Raw genomic sequence first — 18724 nt, 5'->3', positions numbered from 1 at the left:
ATAAATTGGGGTCAAATGTCTTCCTGTGAGTGAGTTCCTACCACAAAAATAAATGTTATATTTTTGACTTTAATCACTAAGATTTATCAAATTTAAATTGGCATAGGTACATTCACTGATATTGTTAAGATTTAAGATGAATGCGAAAGTTGCAAATGTGCTACATAAATCATATTTTAAGCTTTGTAAAACTTTCAACCACATGTTGACTCGATGTATTAAAGACCCTTCTGTGTTTGCTGGAATAGTTGATGTTTTGAATGAATGAAGTTGTTTTTTGATTTAAGTCTTTTTTAAGCAAAAGTCTCCAAATAGATTGTTTACTTGTGGTGTGGTTTAATCCTCAGCCGAGCTGTAAACGTCCTGCTCACTTAGTACACTGCAGACAGAAAGTACACCTCACATACCACCACATTTTAGGTCCATCATGTAACAGGCCACACAGCCAGAGCAACGAGAGTATTGTGTATCTGGGTTAACCTTTTTCCAAAACTGTGGGTGATGGGTAGGTGTTGATTGTGGTTAGTATCTATGATATTCTCATTGTTACTAAGAAATACAGAGATGGATCTCAGATTTAAGAGACTGATAGGCACAAAGGCGTGGCACATAAAGCTCTCTGCCTTTCAAACTGGGTTAGTACACTATCTTGAGTTTGGATACTGTGGCATGAAAGATGAAAAACAAACTCTCAGTTATGAGTCAGACCAGTAGAACAACATTGTCAGCGTAGTTTCCTCTGAGTCTTGTGTACTTTATAGTGTTGGCTTGATTTTCATTGAGGCTGGATCATTTGTATGTGATGTTATTGCACAAAACTGAGGATCTGTCCACAATTCAGTACCTGGTTTGGTTTGTGTCCGCTTTTTGTGCGTCTTTCATGCTGATGTTTGTGTGCGCCTCTGTGTTTCTATATTTGATCTTTGCTTTTTGGTCTTTGAGTGATACTTTGAAAATTCACTAAAAATGGCATTTAAACAAAAGCTTAGCAGATTTCTTGCACACTGTGAAAGACAGCAGACAGGCCTTCCTCGTGCCGCACAGCAGTCATGTGAGAGAGGAAGGAAACAGCCTCCCACTGGCATCATGTGATCGGTGCAGAAAGCAACATGGCATGCAACATGTAAATGAGCTCACTTGCATGTAAACACAGCCATTGCATCCTTGTGCTCAGTCATATGAATGTTGACCTCACAAACACAACTAATCACACTTTAGACATTTGATTTAAACGTCACACAAAAATGATATAAATCATGAAAAAAAGTTTCAAGTTTGTTTATTCGTCATATGCACAACTATTACAGCAAGCAGTCGTTGGCAATGAAAATCTTGGGTCCCAGGCACCCTTCAACAGACCATCAATGTATCTATGAGGCAATTAAATGTTAATATTGATTTAATCCGTGTGCCATAGCACAGCTTGAGTTTACCATGTTATGATTTCAGCATATTTTTTATGCTAAATGCAGTACCTGTGAAGGTTTCTGGACAATATTTGTCATTGTTTTGTGTTGTTAATTGATTTCCAATAATAAATATATACATACATTTGCATAAAGCAAGAATATTTGCCCACTACTATAACATACATACATGCATACATGCATACATGCATACATACATACATACACACACAGAGGTGTAAACAGTTTGTAAAATAGTAGAGTATATAGAGCTAAGGTGACAGTATAGTGGTAAGTTAAGTCTTTATTTTGCTGCATGAGAAATTTGGCTCGCTGCATGGATGCATCAACACAGCCTCATCAACAGCAAGCAGAATAAAAAACATTTGCATATGATAGCAATAAAACATTAAGCAATAAGACAATTAAAACAGAACTACATGTTAGGCAAATACATTTATAGAGTGCAAATCAACTGATTTTATTACATGAATGAAGAAGGAATATTTGAATCTGTGTGCAATAAATGGACATGTAGTAATTATTTCTCAATATCTGTATTCATAACATGATTTAAAGGTTTGCTCTCATGAGATAAGAGAAGCGGTGCATCATGAAAAAGAGGTGGGAGGTAGAGAAGAGGTGGGAGTGGCCAGAGATGCAGGGCCTCCTCCATTTTACAGCACAATAGAGCCAGAAGTGGTTCACCCCAGTCCCTCCCCTTTACTGCCACGTGGTATATTCCAACTCAGTATTTAAATCCGGGAGCTTGAAGGCTGTACTGTTCATGCACAGAAAACCGGTGTAATCCAGGAAGCAGCTGAGAGAGAGAGAGAGAGAGAGAGAGAGAGAGAGAGAGAGAGAGAGAGAGAGAGAGAGAGAGAGAGAGAGAGAGAGAGAGAGAGAGAGAGAGAGACAGAGACAGACAGACAACTGCTTCACCAGCACACTGGAGGTGGCGACAGTTACAACAGGAGAAGCATAGAAAGGAGAAATAGAAGGGAGGGGGATTGTGTGATCCTGGTGTTAGAGCAGCTTGTGTTTAGGAGAGAGCGATTCCTGTCCCTCTCTTCTCTCTCTTTGCTGTCTCTTCCACTGTGCCAGCGGGGGGAGGGAGCATCGAGCACCGTCCCAGGCCTAGTTACATGTCCCAGCATCCCGCAAGAGCTCAGGCAAGGCCACTGCGACCGTAACGGAGACTGTGAGAACAGAACAGGACAAGACAGTTACATAGAGGTACTGTAACCTATGCTGCGTAATGATGAACAGATACTGTAGAACCTGTGAATACTGTGTTACTAGAAGTTACAGCAGTTCTGTTTTCAGGCTTATCACTCCAAAAATACTGCACAAGCAAGCTCACAGTGACAGATGAGGTGTCAGTAAACACAGTCGGCTGTGTGCTGGAACAAGCTGACAGCATGTAGAAAACTGTGGGAAGAAATCTAGAAATGACGGGGGATTTTCTTTAAGAGAGAGAGAGAGAGAGAGAGAGGACAAATACGTCATGCATCTCTTAGGTCGGTCTGTTGCTATGATGCTGATATTTGGAGAGCTTGGTGTGTGCCATAGTTTATTGCAGACTCTGGCTGTTGCAGTGAGTGAACATTTGGGGCATCTAGTCCCCGCTGCTGTTTGCTACAGTCCTGTATGATGCGGTAATATTAATCACTGAGATCCTTGTGAGTGTGTGTACATGTACAGTGTACGGCACACGTTCTACAAGAGTGTGCAGTAAATCAGAAAGGTGGTTGCAACAGAGTTGCTGAAGCTGGAGGAAAATAAATGTCTTATTCAGAACTGCATCTTCATCAACACTGTACTCTCTTCAGGCAGTTTGTGTGAGCAGACAGATAAACTGCTGGGGTCTCGTTTTTTTAAAGTCCACCTGAACATGTTGTCCTTCCTGATGTTTATAAGGGCAGAGTTTTTGTGAGAACAGCTGACATCTGTTTTGTGTGTTGGTGTATGTGATGGCAATGACAAGTGACTTATCTGTCTCCTCTTAAAGGCCATTTGCCACAGTACTGAGAATTATCTTGGTTTTTCTGCATGCATTTAAATGTATTTTTGTCTCTCTCTCTCTTAAGCATTCCTTCATTAAGTTAAAAAAAGAAAATCATGCGCCAACTGTTTACAAAGAATTTGCAGGCAGCAGTTTTTTAGCTGGCACATTTCCTCAGCAGTGTTTGTTCCCTTGTACTGATCCCCAGTACTGATAATATATTTCCGAGACGAAGACCAAGAGTAGCGGCTTATTCTCATCTGTGGTTGCTAAGGAACATCTGAAGCGTGTGTCATCACTCTTCCTCTCAGGGAATAAAGTGAAATCGCTTTTCTAAACATTGGAACCACAATCGCAGTAGACCAAAAAGTAAACTAAAACACAGTACTATGAGACACTATGACATATCAACAGTTTCTCTCATTCTAAGATGCCCATCATGCATTGCTGCTGCGTGACATCCCTGGCTCCTTTTGAGTTTGCATTAGTATTTGATATCACTACAAATGTAAGTAGACAGCCTTTATTTAAATTATTAATATCAATGGTTCGTCTCCTGGTTCGATAATGGCACACACAAGCTTATTGTGTTGTGTGTTTACGTGTCTGAATAATACATGCACAAACATATGGTCAGCTGTGGAACAATGAGTAGGGCTGGGCGATATTTCAATATGAATTGTTCATTGATTTTCAGCAGAATCATAATGTGATGACACGATCGTTACGTTGTTGTTCTACAACTTTCTATTGTCAGAGCTAATAATATAGAGCAAACTGTAATCAAGTATTAAAATTAGTTTTTCAAGTTGATCTTTTAACATGTATGAAGTCTGGTATCATGTTATGTGTAAAAGTGGAACACAATTTGAACGTCAGCTTGATTATATTTAATGTAATTTTGAATGCATTTGCCATATCGTGATATATTATCTTTAATATTGTGATTATAATATCAGCTATATTGCCATATTCTCGCCATACTTCATTTTTGTTCAGTTCAAGTTTTTGGCATCATTGGGCAAAAATTTCCATAATAACCTTTCAGCGTATTGTAATTCAAGTGTTCTGAGAGAAAACTAGACTTAGAAAACTAGATGAGAAAGTTTACTCCGGTTGGTGGGCGATGCTTTGTATTTCCTCAACTGATCTCAACATGGCTGCCGGGTCACAAACTTTCTCATTTTACAGCTAAACAGCTCACTACAAGATGTTTCTGAAAACATTTGAGGTGAGAAATAGGCATTACAGTAACAGAATATTGATTCATATTTGATCAGCTCTGCCTAGTTTGACCGTTTGATTGGAGTTTGCGAGTGATTGACAGCTGCTCAGAGACGGCAGACTCCGGCTCGGCTCTGATTGGTTGTTTTCCTCCGGTCTGTGAAATATTGCAGATGCCTTTAGGAGCACCCGAGGACACCGAAGCACATGATTTACTTCAGATTACCTGTCTCACACACTACTGTCAGGATATAGTGACCGTTTTATATAAAAATAACTTTAAAAAAAATATTTGCTCCATTTCTACCCACTGCTGCTTTAATAGAAGCATTGAAGATGATGATATCATTATTTTTGATAATTAATTCACTGTTGGGCAGAGGGTCATGTTGGGACTTTGCTGCCTCTTGCTGCAGAGAAAAACCACATATTTACCAGCAGTATTAATTAATTGGATGCAGTCCAACTTGATCATGCACATTTCAAAAGAGACCGTCATGTGCACCGGTTACGTCAGGGTGTGTGTGGTTGTGGTTAACAAGAAAGGAGAGAATAAATGGTTGTTGTTTGCTTAGCACAGTAGTTAATTTCTCCCTGCAGCTATACTCACCTTAACCCAACCGTGGAAAAAAAGCTGAACTGCAAAATAAAATAAAATGTTCCTACAAGAGTTGACTGCTTGTCACTTAGGTATACAGCCAACAGAGATTCAGCAACATGTCCCAACATGTTCGACAACACTGTGGGGCTTATGGGACTTAAGGTTTGTTGCATACAAAGTAGTTTTATTGTCCAAACACAGTTAACATCATGATATTACAGAAAATAAAAGATGTCAAATTGATATAGATTGATGCGGTCATGGAATATATTCAAGGACATTACTGTACAATGTTTTTTTGACTACTTCAGTATCTGGCACTGCCAACACTATGCCTGCTGCTACTTTCGGCCTGAGGGAGGATGAGGACGAGACAAGCTGGAGGGATTGTATTGATCCTTATAGAGCTGCGGCTGGATGACTGTCTCTCTGGTAGGGTTCAAAGGAACAGGTGGGTAGTGTATGTGGGCGGTGTGCAGACTCAGGTCCCAGGGATGTGAGAGAAAGCTGAGAGGGAGAGCTTTGTCAATATTACTCACTGGTCCAAGAAATTAACTCACAATGGCTACGCGAAGATAGAAGTGTTGAAGCGTTTCATTTAAAAATAGACAAGACACTCACACAGTAAACAGCGGGTTTGAGGTGAGGCTAGAGGCTGGGTTTGTTGGCCAGCCTGTTTGCCAAATCACATTGCAATCTGGATCTGCAATGTGGTTTGAAACAAAACAAAAACAGTGCTTATCTCAAGGCTTCACAGAAATATTACTCAAGGACAAGCTCACAGTTTTTTTTTTGGTTGGACTCCACCATAGCCCAGACATCGAAGAAATTTATCTTTATTGACGGCGTTATATCAAATTTTAGATACAACACTGTCAAGACAAATTAACAGTACTCTTCAATTACCTGTCTAGTTGCTGTTTGGACTTCTTTTTAACTGAATGAATCCTACAGGCCTTTATGACTAATGAGTCTTTCTTGAAGTTTCCCATCATAAACCTTCTCGTGCTTCTGTTGTTGTTTTGATGGTTGTCTCTTGGCTGTGTTTTTGTGGGTTTTGCATATCAGTTGAGTGATTTTTGAAAGAGGTATCAGAGCAGAATATGAGCCAAAACTCACACAGAGAATCTGCGGTTCAAAGTTTCATTCTTCTGCTTTCCTTTATTTTTGATTTTGTAGTCTGCTGAGTTTCTCCCAGTGTGGTTGTGTTTACTTGTATGTGTGTAGAAGGTTTGTTCTCCCTACTACCAGTCAAGTCAGTTTTATTCATCGAGTCCAATACAAATCACATTCAATCCCGATCATTTGCCTCAAGGGGCTTTACAATGTGTACAGCATTCGACACACTCTATCCTTAGACGCTAGACATATACTACCATGATGTCACTGAGATAAATAGAGTCGAGGGTGCTGGATTAAGAGTCATCTGTGGTGGACAGGCAGGGAGATTACATGGATACCATACTGGGGATGACTCTGTTTCTGTGTGTGTGTGTGTGTGTGTGTGTGTGTGTGTGTGAGTGTATACTTGAAGTTTGTCCATGTGAAAATGGACATGTCTTATCCACATGATGTATCTGTGCACTTTGCATTTTTAATGAAATTAATTATATTAGGATAAACCCCTCGAGATGCATCATCTCGTTTTCAAGGGGGTCCCAAACAAATGGAAACAGAACAGTGTTAGACACAATGTTATGTACACAACAGCGACAAAACAAACAACATATAACCAAACAAATACGACTAAATAACAAAGGAAAAAATAAAATAACAATAATCATAATAATAATAATAATCCTCCCACAGAACAATTTGAGTTTCAGAGACTTTGTTTCCTGCATTATGGTGTCTTTTAAAGAATGAAAATTGCAAAATAATAAGTACAGTGCAACAGCATTTTTATGTTAAATAGCTTACTTTAATTTTGCTTTTAATTCACAGGAAAGAAAACTGAATAATTTGCCCCTCTGGCATGAACTTACTTGAATCTCTGGTATTAACTAGTATTCATCGGCATTCATTCATTCATTCATTCATTTGTTGTCCTGCTTGAGTATTTCTGTCTCTTAGTACTCATTTCTCTCTTTTTCTCTCACTCACTGAAGGCCCTTTCAGACACAACGCGACAACGGCACCACTGCGCTCTGAAACCCTTTATTTCCAATGGGTGATGATGATGATAATAATAATAATATTAATAATAATAAAATAGAAAAGAAAAAGAGTACAGCCAACCAACACAATCAAATTAACAATGATCAATCTCTAAATAGTATATTATAAAATATAAATTATAATAATCTGATAAATTGGTCAGGCTGATATTTTTTTATTGCAGAAATATTTGCATATGCGTATACTGTATGTTGACCATTATGTTTGTAGCAAGAAATGTCCGTACAGATATGACAAAATACCATAAAGATACTATAATTTAGAAAGTGTTGCTGAAGTTTATTTTTCAACCGTACAGTACATATTGTGGTCGCAAATCTAATTTATGAAATCTTTTTGAAAAATGTTTATTTATGCTATGTGTATATCTACATATACTGGTTCTAATGATGCATGTACTGTATGTTCAAACACTCTTTTTATGTCTTTGAGCATATGATTGTCAGCAGATTGTGGCAAAGCTGTAACTCACATCTTTCAAAGCTCCTATGTGCAATATTGAAATGTTTTTCCAGTGTCATGCTGCTATAGTATACTGTGGAGAGTTACCCTCTGTCTGTTCCTAACTCCACAGCCCTGGGGGCAGACAGCAGATGGCAAAGACTAATTGTCACAGGCCAGACACAGTACCAATAATGGCACCAATTATAGAGGAGAGTGAACACATCACTCCCAAAGCCACAGACTTATTATGAGCGAGTGAGTAACTGTGTGTGCACATAACTATGGTACTTTTTAAATTATGGTTCTCTTTAACTTCAAGTCGTGGTTGTCTTTAGAAAATACACAAGGATCAGTAAATGTGATGTTTCTCACACTGTCCCTCAGTCTTCGGAGACAAAGGCATTTTGTCTTTTGGTGGTTTTCCTCTCTTGTCTTTGGTTTAGTCTGGAGTGGAGCTGGCGTCATCTGTTTCCAGCAGGTCTAGAGTGGGGAAGGCCCCTCTGTGTCAACCTCAGGTGTTTGTACGCACATGTCAGTGTGTACATGCGGGTTAGGGTAATTCTTAACAAGTGTGTGTGCATGTCTGTGTGTGATTGAAGTGACACAGTATCTATTGGTACAGCTGGCCTTCCTTAAGCCGGCTTCTGTTCTTGGACATATTACAAGGATGCAGCCGCAGCCACTGTCACCAGAGCTTCATACATAATAATATAGTTATGCCCTGCTCTTTTTGTATTTGTTTAACTTCTGACTGAATGTTTGCAACTGATCTCCAGTTTAGATGCAGGGAAACTGGGTGTCCATGTAGCTGTAAACAAAGGAAGTTCTTGGCCAAAGATTGCTCAATCTAACACTCGATAGCCTTGTGTCCTGTGAAGTCAGTTATTTGTTACAGCAACTTCTGTAATAACTGGTGGAAGATTTAAGTTGTCTGATTTTCAAGTTTTAGATGAAACAAAGTGATAAAAGCAGTTGCTTCTAGAAGCTGTTTGTCCAAAGTCTATAGTTTTAACTAAATGAATGTTAACTTATGTCACATGAGTAAGCTGTAGTGTACACTATAGACTGTATATAAGGAGTGGATGTAGTCACCGTGACGTCTGCCATTGGTTTGTGGACTGCCGCTTTGAAGCCTCCAGTTCGCTATTTTGGTCGTCGCCATGTTGGTTATTTGCAACAAGAAGTGATACGAGAGGGTGGAGCAAAGTGCAACCAATCTCTGAATAAGACATTTTTAGGCGACCAAAAAGATTCTAATTAAGTTTCATGAACTGAAAACACACTGTGAAAGGGTTAAAGTTGTAAGACGAAAACATGGACAACTCCTATACTCTGCTTTATGGTCTATTTTACTCTAATTGAGACCATCATTTACTAAATGAACATTTTCTCATAGACTTCTATACAGTCTGACTTCTTTTTGCAACCAGAGGAGTCGACCCCTGCTGGCTATTAGAAAGAATGAAAGTTTACGTTTGCTTCACTTTTCAGATCCTGGAGTTGCCCACTGGTTTACACATAGTCTGAATTGAATCTGTGCTTTCTAAAATCATAGTTTTCCACACTCAAACCACCACAGGTTGCAATATTTGGTAAACCAAATGTAAATTACTTTTTACATATTAGTCTGTAAAATGATGAACAATAGTTAAGTTTGTAGATAAATTAGCCCCATTGCCATTGAATTAGCTGTGAGCCCTCTAAGCAGCCAGATGGTCCATGTGTATCTGAACCCCCTCTAGTTCGGTCAATTACTACACATTGCACATGATGTTTCATGCAGTTGGCTTTACACTATGACTAATTGGACACCATAAAGAGGCCAAGTTATATGTGTGTCATCGATGTGTTTGGAGCTGTTTCAATAGTAAACATTTACATGGTAAACTACAGGCCTGTTCAATCCTTTGCATAAGCACACACAACACAACACACAGTATTTTGTTAGCCTGTACTTGTCTGGTAAAAATCATCTGGCTCTTTTCCATAGACACTGTGCTTCATACAGAAGTGGAAAGAATGTATTAGTCAACTGGAGGTATTGTTACTTTACTGATCTTTTACTGAAGCAAATTCATCTACAGTATGTGATAGTTAAGTAAAAGAAAAATGTAACTTAGTACAAGTCACCATGTTACTTTACAGAAAAGAGACAGCATTGTTAAAATTGATCTTTCCAGCGCAACACTAAAAGGATCAGAGGTGGAGTTCAAGATGGATTCTTTAATTGTATTTTGTGGCTCCTGATACAGAAAAAAAAACATGTAACAATCTCTCTGGCCAAAGGGAACCTACTTACTCCAAATATATACTACTCAGTGGACAACGTAAAAGTATTTTTACTTTGTTGAAATTTTACATAGCTAAGAAAATGTGCATAGATTACTACTACTATTTTTTATTTTTTTATTTTTTTTAACAAATGAAGCTAACTTGGCATTTTAAATGAAATAACTGTTCTGCTTTCTGGCTTTTCAGCCTTTTGCCGGTTTGTGGCTGTTTTATGTTTGAATGGTGGCACACGTATAGATGTTGCAGTGATTGTGTTCAAAAATCTCAATCTTTGCAGTTTGTTACTTGTTAATGGTAATCCATCGCCTCTGCCTTTAATGGGCACTGTAAGGACCTAAAAGTAAACACTCTGTATTTAATGTAATTAATCAGTTCTGAAGTCAGTGTGACTCCATATGTCACTATTACATACTGTAAGTCTGTGTCTCTGTCTCTCTACAGACCTGTGTGGTGCATCTGGGCACAAGCCACTCAAGACCCAGAGATCACTTCCAGGGACGCCTGTTTCTATCACACACTACCCCATCGACCTGCGAACATCCATGGAAGAAAAGTACAAAGAGATTGCTGAGGTAAGAATTCAAAGCCGGACCGATTACATTAGATCGTTTAGGTACAGCTAATCTAAATAAACTTAAACTAGGAGCACTTTTGATTAGCACCAGTTTTCCAGCCATTTAGCTCATTTTAATCAGCTGTTACTGGAGATTTGTTTAAATGTGGAATTTGCCAGTTAAGAAAATACATGTTGGCAAGTTTGAATCCTTAATAGTTAATCAGTAAACATCTGTATATTGTCCCGCTGGCTTCTGCCTGGAGAATGATTTCAGCTTCCAATATCTTAGCAGTTTAACACAAGAAGATTTTGTTTTGTTGATTTACTGAATTAACCCCCAAGTAATAATAAACTGCCTGCCTGTACAATCAAGAATATGGTAAAGACTAGAAACTAGAGCTGCAACGATTAATCGATTAGTTGTCAACTATTAAATGAATCGCCAACTATTTTGATAATCGCTTAATCAGTTTGAGTTAAGAAAAAAAAGTCAAAATTCCAGCTTCTTAAATGTGAATATTTTCTGGTTTCTTTACTCCTCTATGACAGTAAACTGAATATCTTTGAGTTGTGGACAAAACAAGACATTTGAGGACGTCATCTTGGGCTTTGGGAAACACTGATTTGAACATTTTTCTCCATTTTCTGACACTTTATAGACCAAACAACTAATCGATTAATCGAGAAAACAATCAACTGATTAATCAACAATGAAAATAATCGTCAATTGCAGCTCAAATTGAAACTATGTCACAAGTTCATTAAAATGTTTTCTTATTTTGAATGAGACCAGTTCAATATCTGCTTTGGCAGAAAATGCAGCAGGTGGTTTTGTGTGAGAGGCCTCCATATGTGTTCGGACGTTGACCTGTTTTATGACACCATAAATGGTATAACTTATGTTTGCACAAAGGAGCTGTTCACACGCAGCATGGCAGACAGCGAGATGCGGACCGCTCCTTATGAGTTTCCGGAGGACAGCCCCATCGAACAGCTGGAAGAGCGAAGGCACCGACTAGAGAGGCAAATCAGCCAGGACATCAAGTGAGGAAATGCAAACACACACCGCACAAACAAAGCCAGTTAAATAAAACTCTTAACATTATCTCAGACAGACAGCTCTCCCATGCCCCCCCGCCGTTTACACACAGTCTTGCTTTGACCCATGCACACATGCTTATGAGCTTCCAACATGCCAGTTTGTGGACTAACTAACCCCATCAATCAGCTAACTGGGCTAGCCAGCACATTGCACCTGTCCTGGTGTTCAGTCCTCTTCTACACAGACCTTTATAAGGAGGTGGGCTCTGTCTCTGTTGCCAGGGTTGACGCTATCTGCACCACTAAACCGATCGTTTAGTGGACCACTACACTGATGAGATTTTTCTGTTCGTGCCAACCTCACAATGCTTTGTATGTATGTGTATATATATGTATGTATGTATGTATGTATGTGTGTGTGAGAGAGTGCTTGTTTCTGTGTGTGCTTGTGCATATATCTGGTTTCTCTCCTTTTGTGTGCTTAATGTCTTCTCACTACCTCTGATGCCCATCTGCCACCTGCCTTGCCCTCACTATCCTGCGCCGCTGCATATTACGCCAAGGCTTGAGCCAGAGATCTTGCTCCGCGCCAAACAGGACTTCATGAAAATCGACAGTGCTGCAGACCTAGAGTGAGTGAGATTTGCGTTTCAGTATGTTTTGTTTTGTTTGTCTTTGATTGTTTAATTTCTTTCAGTTCATCTCTATTTTGCTTGTATTCTTAGAAATGTGCATGGCAACTTTTTACCTGAATGTTTTATTATTTAGCTTTACTATATACTTATAAATGTCTAGTCTAAAAGTATTTAGGAACTCTGGACTGGTGTAAGTACTTTTCCTCCAGAACCACTGACAGATTATCAGCATATTGAGATGGACCACATCTTCCCCCTGCTGGTGACTTGATAGATGTACAAATGACATCTATTCTTTTGCTTTTTTAGGGCGCTTTCACGAGCCATAGTCCGTTTGGTTAGTCCGAATTAGAGTGAAATGGATACTTTGGGTTCATTTTCTATTCAGTCTGGTTCGGTTTCACAGTACATAAAATAAAGCAGGACCAAATAAATAAAAAAAATTTGCAGAGAGGTGTGTACGAAGGAGCGAATTGATCTTTTTTGTCTGTAGAGCTGCCACGTCTATGCAGGGAATCGCAGACCATGATATATTGCTGTCGTAGTTTTTTCCCTTTGACTCGGCACTGATCTGCTGTGCGCACAAATCCCTTCTCCTCCAGTTTATCTGGAATGTCTTTATTAACGTCACTATTTTTGTGGACTTTATTTATCATATTCTGTATGTTCTCTTCGGCCCAGATGTCAAGTAAACATCGGACTTCTGCAGAAGTCCAGGTCCGTCCTCTCCTACTCATGTTAACCTCTTATTTACCTGTGCCCATTTCAACAAATGCCTGCACAAGCAGCCTGCGTTGTGGTTCACTTGGAAACGGTCCGAGACCCCCTCTGGCAAGCGGTCTCTGACAGGTTGTTTTGGTCCGCACCAGAGTACGATTATTGCGCCCAACTGCCCAAACGAAGCGCACCAGAGTTCGATTAAAACTGACTAAATGTTGGCTTGTGAATGTGCCGTTACTTTCCCTAAAGACAACGAGTCTCTTAAGTTTGAATGTCTAAAGTCTGTATTTGCTTTTTCCATTGGTCTTGATTTGACTTCCTCTGTTTTCTTGATCATGAAATCTCCTGTGAACCTCAAGAAATTCTTACAGTCGTGGTCATTGGGCAGCTCTGTGTGTTACTATTGAAGTTTATAATATAGAAACATTGACATCTCACTAACTGGTAACTTATGTGTACAGTAGGTTTTGAAAAGTATTCATACTTGTTCACTTCTTGTTTATTTAATTTACAATTATTTTCTTTTTTTTTACTCAATTTTTGAACATTTTTTTCGAGATGTGCAAATGTATTAAAATGAACACACAGAAGTACCTCATCTACAGTACATATGTTGCCAGACCTTTTATAATGACATTTCTAATTGAGTATGGATGCACTCTTCATCAATAATTTCTGTTTCCAGAACCTGATTAGAGAACTCATGTTGCAAATTCAATCAAGTGGACATTATTTTCAGATATCGAACAGTGTTTGAGACATGCATCTAGAAAAGGGTTATACACTTTATTCTAAAGCATGCAGAGTTTTCAGGAACACAATCACATCATTGTGATATAAGACATTTGTCTTACCAAGACTCCAAGAACTGAACCACTGAAACCACCTGTAGACAGACTCTTAATCCAATCTGTCTCTGCATGAAATAATCTGAAGGACAAACTGGCAACCTGAATGTGTGCAAAGCTGCCATCAATCACAGCTTATAATGTTTCTAAAAAATACTGAATAAGAGTCTGAACATGCAGGTAAATGAGGAAATTTCAGGATTTTATGTGTAAAAAAACAATTGCCTTGTTTATGGAGTGTTTTGTGTTTATTAAAGGGAAAGGGGTCTGAATACTTTCCAAACCTACTGTTTCAAACAATAAACTGCGCCAATGGTGAAAGCTGCTATTACAACTTTATAAAACCAAAAACATCTGGATTATCTTTTCCATCATTTACTTTTCTGCTCCTGCTTATATCCACATGTTTTCCATCTCTGTATGGTTTTATCCGTTCTGCCTCTGCCTACCTTTCTCTTGTTTTAAACTCTCATTTTCTCTTGGAGGTCATTGGAGCAAGAGAGTGTGGATTTTGTTGATGATGGCTTTAAGGAGAGGAAAATGCCAATAGAGAGAGAGTACCAACGGGTCTCAATATCTGGAGAGGAAAAGTGTGGGGTGAGGAGCTTTTCTTCATATGATTTTCATATGATTTTCATGTGTTTTCATGTGTTTTCATGTGTTTTCATGTGTTTTCATGTGTTTTCATCAGCAATTCAACTTAAACTCCAGCAAGTTAAATTCCCATTTTCATTACTGTGTATTGATTTCTTCCCAGGTGCCGTTCACTGACCTGGTAGATGCTGCGAAGTGTGTGGTGAAGGCATTATTCATCCGGGAGAAGTACATAAAGCGATCCATGCAGTCCTTTTGTAACACCACAGCTCACGCCCTGCTGGAGCTCGGGATTAAGCCTCTGGATCTCTGGACGGACTATGACGATATAGCAGAGACCCCTGTAGATGCTGGTACACACCAAACATATTCTATTACAGTTGGGAAGAAATGGCATTTAGAAAGTGTATATCAGAAAGGACAGAGCTACATGGTGGAGGCAAGAGGCCGAGCTATCACACTTTGAAACTGTAGCCAAGTTGAGGTGACAGAGAGCATTTTTGGTCACTCCATATACCGTAGCATAGGAAAAGCCTTTAGTTAGACTGCCTCCTTCTTTGGCTTCCCATTTTGTTCTGGGAATACCTGTCAAAAGAGAGGCTACAAGCATTTCAAGAATATGTGGCCCTGTTCTGCAGAGGAATCTTGTTTCTTTTCATGTTTTACCTCAGAATACCAGGAAAGATTGCATCAGCACGCATCACTGGGCTGTTTATTTATATACAAGATGCCTCAGGGGCAAAAGGGAAACTTGCAGCCTAATCCAGCTGGAGCTGTAACGACTATTTGATTAGTTGATCAACGAAAAAATAATCATTTTTCAAACAAAAATGCCCAAAATCTCGAAACACTTTTTCTTTATCTTGTATGATAGGAAACTGAATATCTTTGCTTTTTGGTTAGTCAGACAAAACAAGTAATTTAAATATGTCACCTTCAGCATGGGGTAATTATGCTGGCCATTATTCATTATTCTCTGACATTTTACTGACAAACCTATTAATCGATTCATTGAGAGAATAATCTGCAGATTAATCCATGATTAAAATAATCGTTGGCTGTAGCTCTAAATTCAGCATTTTCCCCAAACATTTGAGTGTCTCTCCATTGGACTGTAGTCTTTCTACTCTCTGCGGTTTCCCTCTTTATAATAACAATAGCTACTTACTACATTAGCAAAGTGTTTCAACTCTCTGCAAGTTTGCTTTATGATATAACTGGGGCTAAGGTAACATCGGACCTTTTTTTCCAAAGGGGTTTTCCAGGACCAAAACTATTGGGCTTGTTCAAGCTTGAAAAAGTGACAGTCTTTAAGATGAGCCTTTCAGGCTATACATAAATGGATATATACATGGATATACAGTTATATTGTTATTGAGACAGCTAGGAAACGCCAGAAAGAAAGTGAAGAACTTGCTAAACTGATCTCCCCCTCCACACCCTGAACTAGTGGGCAAAACAATTGAACAATAAAGATTATGAGAAATACTTCTTCAATGGCTGTTTTTCAATTTAATCAACTTTCCAAATTTAAATGTAATTCTTAAATGAAAACACAGTAGTCACTCGGGACCACTATGTAGTAAAAACTCCTACACTGTGTCTCTTTTATCTGAGCAGTTACCAAGTCATTGTTTATCATTTTAAGAGGTTTTTTTTATAGCATGGCTGATATAACATCTTGTTTTCCCAGATGCCCCCGTCCACCCACCTGTCTCAAAGACGCACCCCTATGACCACGACCCCAAGAATTTGCCAGCAGACACAGGATATGGTTGCAAGATGATTGATGGAGTAGTCCACGTTTACGCCACGGAAACCAGCATGGACAAGTATGTGTTTGTACCTGCAGGATAACTAAAATAATAATTAAAAACAAAAAAGAGTGAGTCTGTTTGTATAACTTTTATACTGTTCTGCTTTTCAGAAGCACAGAACTGGACCTGCCCTATCCTGACCTGACGGAGTACATCGGAGACATGAATGTTATGATGGCCCTCATTATCAATGGCCCAGTGTGAGTGTTTCTTTGATACCATCAGTCTACAGATGTCACTGTTTAAATGCTCAGTGTATATTTTACATGAAATATGCGCCTGTGTTTCCTCTGTATGGTGTTTTACAGGAAGTCTTTCTGCTACCGCCGCCTGCAGTACCTGAGCTCTAAATTCCAGATGCACATCCTCCTGAATGAGATGAAGGAGCTGGCCGCTCAGAAGAAAGTTCCACACAGAGACTTCTACAACATACGAAAGGCGAGAGACAACAAATGCCAATCTATCACTGCTATACTGATAACATCCATTGACTGTTGCTAGTTGACAACATTCTCATGAGATACAAGGTCATATCTGCCTCTGTCCTAACTACAGGTGGACACACACATACATGCATCATCCTGCATGAATCAGAAGCACCTGCTGCGATTCATCAAGAGAGCCATGAAGAAATACCCGGGGGAGATCGTTCACATCGAGCGCGGCCGTGGTCAGACCCTCAAGGAGGTGTTTGAGACCATGAACCTGACGGCCTTTGACCTGAGCGTAGACACTCTTGACATGCATGCGGTGAGAAATGGGAGCAGTGGTAAACAATATCTAACTGAAGTTCTGCTAAATGTTTTGAGTTACTCGGCCCTCATGCAGCAACAGTCTCTTAAATTTCTCTTTTATTTTCTCTTAATTTTCTGTAAAGAGGAAAAAATAAGAGTAGTCAACTCCAGATGCACCAAACGTTCTTACCATCCAAATGTGCTCTTACCCTGAATGATCAATCCCACTTCATCATAAATTGGAGGCGTGTGGCCAATTGTTTATTATTAGCATAGATAACGCCCCTTAAAGACTATATAAGGGAAGGTTTTAGCAGTTCTTGTGTAACGCCCTCTAAACATTATATACTGGGGCAAGTGTTGTGCCATGTGCAAGTACTCTGACACATGTCCAAGAATTGTGGAGATGCCCCCAAAAAAAGGCTGTAAGAAAAGGATCTTCGGCAGATAGAAAGACAGATAAGACTTTATTGATCCAAAATCCATAGCATCTAAGAGCAGTATGTAAGTTATTCAGAAGCTGAACACATGCAATATCATCCAAGTGAAGGGTAATTGGGTTCAATGGACCATACATTTAATAATCTAGTCATTACAATTACTCTAACACATATAATAATCTAAATCTAAATATGATATTCATGGATTTCTTTATGTTCCTCAAATTTAAAATGTATGTTTCCTTGTGTTGGACAAACAGTTTGTGGGCTGGGAAAGCGAGATGTCCTTTTCTTATCTTAGTATGAGTGCTCTCGACCACTCGTAAAATGATCTCTTACCTAGGAGAAGAGCAAAAATAAGAAAACGTGAGTGGATCCCACAAATCAATGGGTACTAATAAAATAAGAACAAATCATGGATACACACAAAAATAAGAGAACATTTGTTCGTACATTGCTTCCGGCATGAGGCCCATTGTGTACAAAGGAATACTGCGTAACGCATTTAGTAAAGATAAAAATGAGGTTTGACTGGTTTTTCGTTTACTTATCAGGACCGCAACACGTTCCATCGGTTTGACAAGTTCAACGCCAAATACAACCCCATCGGAGAATCCATCCTCAGAGAGATCTTCATCAAGACTGACAACCACATTGAAGGAAAATACTTTGCACACATAGTCAAGGTGTGAAATAATTCATATGTTAAGTATTTATTATCCCTCATACCCAAACAATTTATCAGTACATACACAAACTGATGCATTGGTATATCCTGTCACTGTTTGTCCAGGAGGTGATGTTTGACTTGGAGGAGAGCAAGTACCAGAACTCTGAGCTACGCCTGTCCATCTACGGTCGCAACCGGGACGAATGGGACAAGCTGGCTCAGTGGGCCCTCAAACATCGAGTGTACTCTGACAATGTGCGCTGGCTCATCCAGGTGCCTCGTCTTTTGTAAGTACTCCCTCCAACTTGCTTTACCTTGAAGCCGTACTGTTGTCACTGGTGGTCATAAACGTGGTTGTAATGAGAGCACGAACCAAAAGGAATTCGTTTGTCTGTTGATTTCTGTGTTGAGCCGGTATGAGAGAATATCTGCTCCTTAACTAGTTGAGACATGGATTATATCTTCTAGCCTCTACAATGAAACTTATATTTGAAATTAGGGTCAAAGTTAACGTGATAA

General features: G+C 39.2%; 1 protein-coding gene across 8 annotated transcripts in view; it reads left to right on the top strand.

The window, feature by feature from the left end:
* Positions 1 to 18724, top strand: part of ampd2a (adenosine monophosphate deaminase 2a) — a 42933-nt gene that overhangs the window by 16417 nt on the left and 7792 nt on the right. For 4 of the 8 annotated variants that reach the window (XM_074634651.1, XM_074634657.1, XM_074634691.1 and 1 more), the window contains 11 exons: positions 10592 to 10722; positions 11620 to 11750; positions 12311 to 12379; positions 14436 to 14547; positions 14708 to 14897; positions 16238 to 16376; positions 16472 to 16561; positions 16670 to 16799; positions 16917 to 17111; positions 18090 to 18221; positions 18329 to 18492. In XM_074634651.1, the coding sequence (XP_074490752.1) occupies positions 10592 to 10722; positions 11620 to 11750; positions 12311 to 12379; positions 14436 to 14547; positions 14708 to 14897; positions 16238 to 16376; positions 16472 to 16561; positions 16670 to 16799; positions 16917 to 17111; positions 18090 to 18221; positions 18329 to 18492 (1483 nt within the window). Of the gene's footprint in view, positions 1 to 2276; positions 2643 to 10591; positions 10723 to 11619; positions 11751 to 12310; positions 12380 to 14435; positions 14548 to 14707; positions 14898 to 16237; positions 16377 to 16471; positions 16562 to 16669; positions 16800 to 16916; positions 17112 to 18089; positions 18222 to 18328; positions 18493 to 18724 lie in introns of those variants that run through there. The other 4 variants (XM_074634675.1, XM_074634666.1, XM_074634644.1 and 1 more) reach the window with 2 other exon arrangements.

This window comes from Sebastes fasciatus, chromosome 1 (assembly GCF_043250625.1).
Source record: "Sebastes fasciatus isolate fSebFas1 chromosome 1, fSebFas1.pri, whole genome shotgun sequence".
NCBI classification, from domain to species: domain Eukaryota; kingdom Metazoa; phylum Chordata; class Actinopteri; order Perciformes; family Sebastidae; genus Sebastes; species Sebastes fasciatus.
The sequence above is the reverse complement of the archived record's forward strand: the minus strand, read 5'-3'. Positions and strand labels throughout refer to the sequence as shown.